Source organism: Mchenga conophoros, linkage group LG14, assembly GCF_057382185.1.
Source record: "Mchenga conophoros isolate Kocher_MC1m ecotype Shallow Benthic linkage group LG14, M_conophoros_male_GT1.1, whole genome shotgun sequence".
NCBI classification, from domain to species: domain Eukaryota; kingdom Metazoa; phylum Chordata; class Actinopteri; order Cichliformes; family Cichlidae; genus Mchenga; species Mchenga conophoros.
In genome coordinates this window covers 23002275-23014407 of record NC_140539.1, presented here as the reverse complement: position 1 = coordinate 23014407, position 12133 = coordinate 23002275, and the positions used below count along the sequence as shown (strand labels likewise).

Below are 12133 nucleotides of genomic sequence, written 5' to 3'. Positions count from 1 at the left end.
ACTCCACTGACTCAGTAACTGCAGAGCTCCAAACCTTCTTTGGCATTAACATCAGTACAAAAACTGCACACTGGGAGCTTCGTAGCATGACTTTCCATGAGCAGCTGCTGTATGTGTAACATGTAGGTGGACCAGTACTTTTAATGTACATTTAAAACTGACCTTAAATACAATAACACTGACATCAATAATATATTCTAAATACATATAAAGAAGAAAAAAGGTAATAGTCTGCTGGTTTGGTAAGTAAGAAACATAGTAACATTCCTGAATTAAAGTGTCCTTCTGGCCATTCAGTTTTAAGCCCTCACCTGCTTTGATGTGGATGCTGGGGCTTCGAATCTTGCCCGCTTGGTTCTCAGCAGTGCAGAAGTATTCGTTGTCATGGATAATGCTGTTATAGGCGGAGGGGGAGAAAGGGTAGAGCTGGAGGGTGCCGTTGGCATGCACGTGGCGGATATGGGGCACGTCGTAAATGTCGTCTCCGGCAGCCAGGTACCAGCGCAGGACGGCATGGGGGGCGCCACCCGCGGGGCAGGGCAGGGACACCCCCACCGAGCTGGAGAAGGTCACCCGCTGCAGGGAGGCGTTCACAAAGTACAGCCGCGTAGAGACAACATCCTCACTGTTGACTGTTAGGATGAGAGAAGGGGAGACAGAGTTAAATAGCTGATATGTGTCAGATATAGAGACAACATTCACGCCCAATATAGAATGTGCACAATCAAGGACCAAGGAGACTGAATAAAGTTGCATAGCATGATAAACTGCAACAGACAGCCAGTGCATTAATAATGAAATATATAGTATATTAATTGTACTTGTTCACTTTGCAACTTAAACTTTGACTTTAAAAAATTATAATTACAATTATTATGAAAAACTAAGCAGATAGATAGATAGATAGATAGATAGATAGATAGATAGATAGATAGATAGATAGATAGATAGATAGATAGATAGATAGATAGATAGATAGATAGATAGATAGATAGATAGATAGATAGATAGATAGATAGATAGATAGATAGATAGATAGATAGAGGTGCATCGTGAACATCCATGTTACTCTTTCAGGCCTAATGCATTCTAGAGATGTATTTACAATATTTTACAGGTCTGTTAACTAAATCAGTGTGATACAGTCAAACATTAAACATAAACCTACATGCATTTGCATTCAACCTATAAGAAAGCATCTACAGGCTCCTAGGTCACCTTAACTCAAAAAACTTCCTCACTGTCTGCCAAAAGGCAGACATAAATCTCATCCAATACGAAATCCTCTGAGATCTATAATTGAATATGTGTAAACAGGTAGTCCTTTAGAAACATGCCTCTCAACAGGAAAAAAAATGGGTTACATAAGATGACCCCGCCACCACTGTTATCTTTTCTGGAGGGAAAAATGTATAAACATTTGTGGTGTGAAAGCTAAGTGCTGCATATGTGTATGTGTGTGCATTTATGCTGGGTAGCATAGTAATTTGCTGTATATCAATACTTTTGTGGCACAGATGAAGAGTTAAGTTTTCCTAAGGGGAAGCAGACCACCAAATATCCTCTTTCGCACAACGCCCTCGTCAGCTATAAAGCAATGAGGCATCCTTTAAGATCTCTGTTTCTCTGTGTGTTTGTTGGAACTGGGAAGAGGGGTGTAGAGGAGTGTATAGAAGTGCTGAGCTCGGCTTGGCTGGAGGCCAGGGGAAGACGCTATGCCCCAAGCCAGAGTATTTTCTTCTCAGACAATGATACTTAATTAATCCCTTTTCCTGGATTTTGTCAACAATGCCTGGATTAGCCCTGTCTCTTTAATTCTCTGTATGCTGGGAGAAAATAGGGTGTTAGCTATCAATGGAGATATAAAGACACTATCCAATGTCATTTAGGCTCTAATTTTTACAGATCCTCTATATCAATGGATATCATTAGCAGCCAGCTATAAAATGAAACACATAGGCTGACTAGCTGCTTTTTTAACATCTGAATGCATGGTAAGAAAAAAAAAGGAAGGGATGTTATAAAGGCTATTTTTGTATCTTTTCTGTCTAGTATAAATAGTAACATGTAATGACATTAATAACATGACATAAATAGGATGGGTCACATGAGAAAAGGCTCAAAAGTAAAATGCAGGGATTAGCCTGAACTGACGTAAGGTGATTTTCACTCTCAATTGTCTGCTGCCTGCCACCTAATGCATCTACCTGCCTTCCTTTCTCTTATCTAAGCGATAACTCCTCCTTTTCTTTCTGTTTCCCATCATTCCTTTTCCCTCTCCAGATACCCCTCAAAAGACATAAACCTTGTCTTTTCCTGCCACATTAAAGAAAGGCGATGTTACGTGATTGAAATCTGTATGCCAGACACAGAGAGTTAAACCCACATAATCTCCTTTCACATTTAACACATACATAGTCTATCCACTCTGTAATCGCACTGCTGTGGGAGGCTGATGTCCGACTTCCCTCTTTTCCATGCGTGTGTGGGTGTGAAGCGGAAGGGAGCCAGGCAGGAGCGCAATATTGTAGACAGGATATGGGTGGCTGGTTGGGGGAAAGGTTCTCAGGTGCAAAGGTGTTCGGATGCAACTGAGTGACCGAGCGTGCATCTCAGTGTGTGGTAAGGTGAAAGGGATAGAGAAAGGTTAATGTTAAATGACTGCCTCCGCTCTTGATGCCAAATTCAACCAACAACAGAAATCTACGATCACTTGTGCATGTGCAGAGCGTGTGACTGTAAATGTATGTGTGTACAAGCACGGCAGAGAGGAGATAGTCATTGTTGGAGCAGATCCTCTCTTCAAAAATCTGAATTTAGGTCAAGTTCAATCCATGCTACCGTTTGAATCCATGTCAATCACTTTCACAGGCTGCTAGGCTTACTGATCTGCACTTTCAGCACCACGGAGAGCACCACTATGTATTTCTGGGGATAAACACAGAAGTGCTGCCATACTTGGAAAATAAGGAGAAAACTATTAGCAGGTGACACAATTTGGAAGTAAAATATTTTCATGATAAAGTACTAAGTATTGGTTAAAAAGTATTCATAATTACGCAATTGTTCACTATTGCCATCATAAGATTAATGTTGTCCTTCAGCTCACCTTAAGTTTACCATAGCCTGCTTTGCGTGTCAGTGCTTTTCTACTTACACGCCTCGCACTTCACAATTGTAGCATAGTTGTCTTTAATCTTAAAGTCTTACCAAATGAACTCAAACAGCATTTGAGTTCATAGCTGCAGGGATGAAGTGATTTTAGTGGAAATGTTTGACAGTATGTGTTGCATATGGACACTATGTGGACAAAAGTACTGAGGAACCTTTACATTATCTGTACAGGAGCTACTCAGCCATGGAAACCCATGCTATAAAGTTCCTCCCCACAGAGCACCACTTTTCAACAACAGGTGCTTACTAAGCAGGACAATCTACTATCCATGAAAAACTCACAACAAAGGTTTGATCTGTCTCCCAAACTCCTGATAACAAGCCAGTTTCAGTGCACATGAAATGTTTACAAAATATTTATATTCTCATTTAAAAGGCAGTGTCCTTAGGAATGTCACTGCTGTTTAAATATTTAATACAAAAATCCCTAAAATGCAAAGACTGTTGGGCTAATTTATATCACCTAAAAAATAGCTTTCTTCTTAAACTTATCAGAATATATCTGTTTGAACACATGAAGGCTATTCCATGCAGGAAATTGCAAGAAAACTGAATATTTTATACAACAGTGTGTATTTCTACTTTCACAGAAAAGAAAAAACTGGCTCTAACCAAAGCCAAGAAAAAAAAGTGTGAGGCTCTGATGCACAGCAAAGCAAGAGAGCAAGTACAACTTGTTCTGAGAATCAAGAAACTCACACATCCTCAAATGTGAGATTCATTGTATAGTACCTGCAAAAAAAAAAAAAAAAAAAAAAAAATCAACAGTGAAAGATAACTCTAGGTTTGTGGCCTTGTAGACAGAGGCCATATGAGGCTGGCCACTAAATGGAAAAGATTAGGATGAGTGAATGAATTTGGATCTAAAAATGAGGTGTAGAACAAATAAAAGATGCTGGAACATTGACTGCCATGTAAAACAGTTTTTGTAAAGGCTAAAATAGATCTAAATGACTAGAAGACTATTCCTCCATTTTGAAATGCCACGCCTAACCTTGTCAACACTGTTTGTATAAAGTCTCTAAACTCCTATGACTCCTGTAGTAGAGCTGTTTCACTGAGCTTCACCTCTACACCAACAAATTACAGCTTGGTGGCAGTCAGGAAAAACTCTAGTATTCAAGTTGCTTTAAATATAATAATTCTAAGTGTCATTTGGCATTGCAATAACTTGGTATTGGCAGCAGTGGGCACCAAGAGAGAACAGTCCTGACTGAAAGAAAGCAACAATGCCAGATAAGAGCAGTGGCACTGGTGCGTATCACAAAAAATCAAAGGAGACAAACAGTTTGTGTCCTGCTTCATTTCATTTCATTTTTTTCTTGCTCTTTAGTTTTGTTGTTGTTGTTTTTATTAATATTATTGCCATTTACTTTTGCTTTCAAATATTGGTTATTTTATTTTAAGCACCAAAACTTTGCTGGACTTTCACAAAGATGGTGATATAGAATACAATATGAGTTGGAATCTATAACCTTTCCTTCTGTTCAGTATATTAATTTTACTTATTAATTACTTAATTAATCTGGGGAAGCTAAAGATAGATAGATAGATAGATAGATAGATAGATAGATAGATAGATAGATAGATAGATAGATAGATAGATAGATAGATAGATAGATAGATAGATAGATAGATAGATAGATAGATAGATAGATAGATAGATAGATAGATAGATAGATAGATAGATAGATAGATAGATAGATACCCAAACTGCCAACAGGTATACTCTCATATAGTGGTGGTTTTCTTTGATTGCTGTATTTGAATCATTTCTAAAGGGTCAAAGAGGTAAATATTTCCAAAAAAGGTGCTGCATGAATAAATGAACACATGAAATGAAGCCCTTTAGAGGCATTTATTCCTTTTCAAGACATTTATTAACTTCCCAACTTCTGAGATTTGGTATATGAACACTTATGAGCTTCCTGAACCCTAGGCAGTGAAGCTTTGATACAAGATATCCTGTTCAAGTATAAACCAACCTTAAAAAATCAAAATCATGATGAATCAACAAAGGTGGCTTAATTTTTTTTAAAAAACTCACTTAAATTTAGAGGGAAACCTCTTAAAATTAGTAGCATGGGATGAACGGGCTAATTGTTTTATTCTATGGTATAAATCCAGGTCACTGAGTTCACACACATTCATGCGCACGTGCAAAAACACATGAAAGCAAGCCCAGGCCTTCACTGCAAAAATGACAGCCTCCAGCAGAAAAGACCATCAAGATGATAGTGGCAACCAAGGGTCTTATGGCAGTAATGGTTTAAAGCTTAGTACAGAACAGTAAAAACATACACATAATAGCTGCCAAAATGAAGCGTCTGCTTTAAACTTATCAAAAGTAACTCTGTACTGGTCATGGGTATCACACAGATACATTAGACATATGGCGAAGAGCTCTTGTTTGCTGTTGGGCAATAGTAAAGTCTTCCCTGGAGACTTGACCTCTTTAGGATATCTGACAGGTGAGATGTTCAAATTGGACAGGAATTACAGGAATTAATGTGATCTAAACAAATAGCAGTTAGCTGCATTATACTGCACGATCCATGACATACTATATACTAACTTCCAATTCAAAGCTTCAATGAAATGTCAATGAAATGCAGACAACTACTGGAAAACTAAAGAAGAATATCTTTCTATCAAATATTATAACAAACTGTTAATAATTTGTGTAAAGTGACATATAAAAACATGGGGTGCAACAATCTTGCTTTTCCTCTTTATTTGAGTAACATCTAACCTCAGATGTTATCTGAGTCCTTTCACTGCCCCAGGCTCTCTTTTTCTTTTTCCCAAGCAGAGGAATAAGGAGCCAGGAAGCAGCACTCATTCATTCATGAACAGTATTTTGATTTTCTTCTTCAAGCCTCGATGCACTGATTACAATGAAGAAGGTCAAAGTGATTTTGGGTGAAAAATCTTTCCTGCTGGATGAACCCTTCAATATTTTCCTCATTTGTTCTCTCCTTTTGCCCCCTTTTTAAATTCTTACTTTTCTTTTTGTCCATGTATCCCTTTTGATGGTTCTTTTTTACTCCAGTCCATCTCAGCAATAGACTTAAATACATTTTGCACATTCCTTCCATGCTTTTGCAGTTGATATAAAACTGGTGTATGAATATGTATGCTGGAGAAGCCAGAATATTGCCTATGGTGAACCGCTATGCATAATGCAGCCTTTTCTGTCTCGTCTACATTTATTCAGACACACACATTCATACCATCACGTGCACAGAGAAACAGGGCTATAAATTCCTCCTTCTCCCTCCCTCTTTAACTCTTTCTCCCCATAAAACAGACACACGCAGAGTCACATAAATACATTCTTAATTGCAAGTAGATTTTCAATATTGCGATCCATGCAGCACTACAGATAACGGCCCACAAAACCCATTCAGGTCAAATAATAGCCAAAGCAAGTCTTTGCAGTGATAATGCATGCAAAAAGCAAAACATAAAAGACACGATCGTGTTTGATGGAGAGGAGGGTCTCGTTTAGATTAAGATATCCATTATTGCTGCATGGCAATGTGTCAGTATAGTTTTGTGTGCAGTCAGAAAATTAACAGTGTCTCATATAGTTTCATTAAACATTGCAGTTAATAAAAGAAAGAAAAATTCTGGATTGAATATAGGTGGTGTGTGTGTGTGTGTGTGTGTGTGTGCGCGCGCGCGCGCGCTGAGGTGCAGGGTGGGGGTGGGGGGTTAAAGGCCCTGCATACAACTTATGCAGTGTCAGTGAAATATTAGGCAGCCATTTCGGTGTTTGAAAATTCACATCTCACACTTCAAAAAGATGATTTCCGCTGTTGAAGCGAGTGTCAGAGTTGTGGTGATGTGTTTTTTTCTCCTCTCCCTCAGACACAGGACCATAAGTTGTCAGTAAGCAGAACACAAGAGAGAGGCGGAGTGAAAGAGAGTTGATTGTTACTATGGACTGTGGTAGTTTCACTGCTATTTTGGGGTTGGGGCTTACTTATGTCCTAAGACATGAGACATGGCTTTCTGTGGGAGAAACGGGCTACCGGACACGACTTTGAGCAACCGGTGTAAGCCGTCAAAGTCGATCTCTGTGTGACTTGTTTACTTAAAAAATACCCTCATCATCCTTAACAGAAAGCAAAGATCACCGAAATCATTTGGATTGGAGTCCAGACCCCAGGTAATGCTGAAACTATGACCTCGCACCAACTTGTCGACGAGGTTCATGTGTTTCAAAGTACACAAAATGGCACAATGTTCAGACTGAATATGAGGCCGAATGGCTCGTTCGGATGGACGTGAGCAGAGCGACATTTGACAGTGAACCAGCCAAATATGACACGCAGTCCTACAGCTTTAAACTGTTGAGCCGTGTGTCTCCGACAACACTTTAAAGTTGTGTAGGCAGAGCCGGGAAAATTAGACGCGGAGCTCTCAAGTGTGACTTGGAAGAATTTAAGTGATATTTGACATGTGCGTCGCAGATAGACTGGAAAGTGAATTCCAGCCATATAATTAAATCCAGTCGGGCCGGACTGCAATAACCTCTGATGTTGTGTTTAGAGGGGTTTAAAAAAACAGAAGGGGTGCCAAAGGAGAAGGTCACCTTTGAATGTCCTTCATTACCACGATTCTGGAGTAATATATATATATGTGTGTGTGTGTGTGTGTGTGTGTGTGTGTGTGTGTGTGTGTGTGTGTGTGTGTGTGTGTGTGAAGAAATCAATCGATAAATTAAAACAGAATAAACAACTCCAGAGATGGCGTCTTACTTCTATCAGCCGCTAAGTTTTCCAGTCCAGAAACAATACATCCGAGTCCATCGTGCGGGTGTAGCCGAGAAGCCACCAGAGTCTGACTCATACCGCAATTACAGGGCTCCCCCTCCAAGCACTTCTCCAGTAGTCGGTGACTGTTTTGTTTCCAAATTTACACACAGCCCCGCGGTGTGCGCACATCAGCGGGTCAGGCCGCTCTCAAGAATATGAAGGTGTCCCAAAGGAAGGCGAGAACACTGACAGGTGATCCTCTAGCAGATACCCAGAGGAGATACCCAAACTACTCTCCATACTTAACTTGTGTCGAAACACTCTTTATATGTCGTACACCAAGTCAGAATGTAAAGACAGTAAAAGTGTGGCATCATTTAATATCACCGCGCTCAGACACAAAGCAGATAGGGACACACTGCATTCGAGTCTCAAGGTTAAGAAAGAGAAACACACACGTTTAAATAAAGTTCTGAAATAATATATAAGTCAACGTGTTTTGTAGCTATGTGGGAGGAACAGCATAATGCAGACGGTTAATTTTACGTGTGTGTTGCAGGAGGCCTGTCGACCAAAACTGGATAAAACCGGAAAGATGTTAATTGATGAAATAATAGCAAGAGCTTAGTCCGCGTCCATGTCGATCACTACATGGCGTTTTCCTTGAAAATTGTATAAATACTGATCGAAATTCCTCGAATTCCACTCTGTACCGTGTGCCCCATTTCTAACAGTTCTTTTTAAATGTATTAATTGCAATATGGCTTCCCTTTTCCAGTTTCCCGGGCCCTATTATGGCCTGTCAGGCCTGACAGAAGATTCCCCCACAGCCCTCAGCTGTGTTTGTCTCAATCTTATTTCCATAAAATGACAAGCAGCCTCCCAAATCATGACAAAGAAGAATGGCTGTACTCCCCCTCCCTCTTCTGCCTCTGTCCCCCCATCCATCCATCCATCTATCTATCTGTCTATCCCTGTTCTCTCCCCCTGCTCTCCGCACTCATGGGTGCAGGTGTGCTGGGGGGGGGGGACGCCAAACCAACAGCCAAGAGTGACTGAATGAATGTTTAATTAATGAAAGAAAGAAACGATAAAGTTAAACATCTCGCAAAATATCATAACACATAGCGAATCCTCATAATCATGTTTATAAAAAATAAAAAAGACAAATTGTGTGTCATTCTAGGAGGCGCGGCCGAACCAGCAAAATACGCAGTACTAATGCATATGCATGTATGATAATAGACCTACCCTTTCCCTTATTTTATAAAAATCAAACATATATAAAACACTCAGCGACCCCATAAAACAACAAATCACTGTTGGATCGTGCAAAACGATGGGAACATGGCGTAGGAAAAACAACGGAAAAATTGAAGTTTGTTTTCCACCGCGTTATCTACATCTCTCCCATCTCAAGCACTCTTTCCGCTCCAGTGGCTGTTTGCAGCCCCCAACCCTTCCTCCCCTCCCCTCCACCATACACACAGGCACACACTCACATCTCGTTCAGTCACGGGACAGGGCGATGTACAGTCTGTATAATCGAAATAGACCCTGTAATCCAATTACATATAACAAAAACAGCACAGAAGCCCTCGCCGCAGCTGCAGCCTGAAAGAGGGCACTGCCAAGGCCAATCATGGCGACTGGCATGAGCATGAAACAGGCGCACTGCCCACAGTTATAAAGACATTTTTGCAACTTCTCTCTAATTTGTGAGATTAAAATGGTTTAGAATCACGTGTATTCGGTTACAGACCTGTGCGTAAAGGAACGAAAGAACATTTACTATAAACACTAAACACATTATTTCATTGTGTGGCTTTCATGAAGTGTTTGGAAATTAGTAGACAAACAACAGAAGATTTTTTTTTAAATTTAAAGGGAAAAATGAATCATTACTTCGTATCTGCAGTATTTAGAGCGAAGCCAATCAGTGAAATCTGGTGCCACAGAAAATGGTGGATGAATAATTAGACCAGGGGTGATAACAACCGAGCCTGCACACGCTGACACTCCTATATTTTGCCAAAGAAAATAAACGGTAAGATATGGCATCGTATTTTAATTATCCAACTGGGGCAAATTATCTGCAAATTAAAGGCCAGTGGTCAATACCCAGTTCACACGTCTATCATAAAACGTATTGACCCTTGTTGCCTCGCACCCGCATCCAATCAGCACACAACGATGTTTATGCAATAGTTCAGTGTTCATTCAAAAAGAAAAACTGAGAAAAAAGATTCTTTAACCTCTAGGGACCCGCTTCTTCCCCGCTCCCATGTCACCTAAGCTCCTTGTGTGCGCATTCTCGCGCACACAAACTCACACCCTATCATCTTATTTGTGCTTCGACGGGACAGCAAAAAAAAAGTCAGTAAATATATTAAACTCCTCTGCCTCCTTGGACTTTTGCGAGTAAACAGTCTACAACTGTGTCCAGCAGCAGCGCTCGAGGTCGCCCCTTTATCCGTGCGCGCGCCTGCAGATCCTTATCAGCCTCTCCTCCTATTCAACAGCCTCCATATTCACGACACCTCCACATATTCATCATGCAAAATGCAAATGCCGTTATCTTTCTCATCTCAACGAAAGGCAGTGTTCACTTCAGAGATCTTTGTGCTTTTTCTTTACTGTCATCCGACGGCAGGGCATGTTGATTTTATTCTCCGATTGAACCAAATTTTTTTTTATCATTTTAATAATATCATCAGATAATCACAGTGAGGACGTGCGATGAATCAGCCATCATGTTCTCTTCCAAAAATCATGGCTGCTCAGGAAAGCATCTTCGCCAAACATAAAAAAAAAGTTACAATTCTTCCTCTAACGGCAATTTTGGAGTTTGAGTCATTCGTTTTAGACGTTAATTCGTTTAGTCCAGCACAATTCATCACCCGGACAACGTAACAAACATGCACAGACAACTTCAGCATTGCACTGGTAAGGGGGCAACATGCAGATGAGCAACACTTGAAGAGACACAATTCAAGCCTACCTTCTTGCAAAGAATACAGCAGAAGTAAAGTTACAAGCCACATGCCATTAAAAGCAGTTATATTTCACAGGAATTTTGTGCAGTCCCCAAGAAGAGTGCACGGCGCAGCGGTCGGCCAGGCGAGGCTCCGTGCTGGACTGGTTCTGCTGATGCTCCCCGGCGGTCTCTCCAGCCCTGGTCCCACACTCTCCAGCGCCGAGAAAGAGGCAGCGGAGAAAGTACCGCCTCTGTTCCCTGTATTCTCCTCCCCTCACCGGGACAGGCTGCCGTTGCCCCACCCCCGGTATCCTAATGATGCGCCGTGGTGGAGAGGTGAGCCATAAGTACTAAATGGGGACCAAACGAAAACCACTGGCACCGCTGTATTACGCGCACTGAATAGATTCTTTAATCCGGTGATGGGATGGAGCTCCAAGTGCAAATTTCAAAATTCAAAGTCATTCAAATTTGGTTTTCAGGCAAGGGACTTCAAATCGAAATGAAAATGCTCGTGATTTCCCATGCAAATCAGCCTAAGAATTTCCATGAATCGCTTTTTTTGTCGTTACACTGGTGCACTTAGAAAGTAAAAGTAAATTCTCCACAGGATCAGTTGTGGCATTGGGGAAACAGAAAACTCCATTGGCAAGCGCAAATTCCACACCCGGAGGAGGAAAAAGAGAACAGAGAAGCTGCAGCCTCCATATCCTACTAGAGGAAAGTGGGAATGATGTGCGCTGCGCACCTGCATGTAGCTACCAACAGTGGTGGCGCTGAAGTCACATTTGATACTGAACAGCAGACTGATATTATTCTACACCACACCTCACCACAGCGTTGATGGATATCTCATTAAAAAACAAATCTGTGTACATGCGCCTTTCTCTCACTGTAACACTCAGACACACTGAGGAGCTGCACTTGAAGTTGGTGTTACTGGTTTATGACAACAGGTGTTTCTGAAAGAGGGGTCCAATACTTTCATCTTAACTACAGCTATTAAGCTGGTGTATTTACCAAGTCATTTAAATGGCATGGTAGCAAAAAAAAGTTGTGAAAAAAGTTGTGACCGGGGAATGTTTACCACTGTGTTGCATCACCTCTTCTTTCAACAACAATCTCTAACTGAGGAGACCATCTGACGCAGTTATGAAAGTGAAATGTTTTCACATTCTTGCTTGATGTAGGGCTTCGGTTGCTCAACAGTTTGGGGCCT

At 40.8% G+C, this 12133-nt stretch overlaps 1 protein-coding gene across 1 annotated transcript in view; it reads right to left on the bottom strand.

Annotated features, from left to right (window-relative positions):
• The window catches only part of dscaml1 (Down syndrome cell adhesion molecule like 1), a 98865-nt gene extending 87318 nt beyond the window's left edge, over positions 1 to 11547 (bottom strand). Inside the window, exons 1-2 of the mRNA XM_085243445.1 lie at positions 10939 to 11547; positions 312 to 632 (exon numbers count right to left, since the gene is read on the bottom strand). Coding sequence (XP_085099571.1) covers positions 312 to 632; positions 10939 to 10981 — 364 coding nt within the window. The 5' untranslated portion in view covers positions 10982 to 11547. The remainder of the gene's footprint in view (positions 1 to 311; positions 633 to 10938) is intronic.
• Positions 11548 to 12133: the final 586 nt, after the last annotated feature.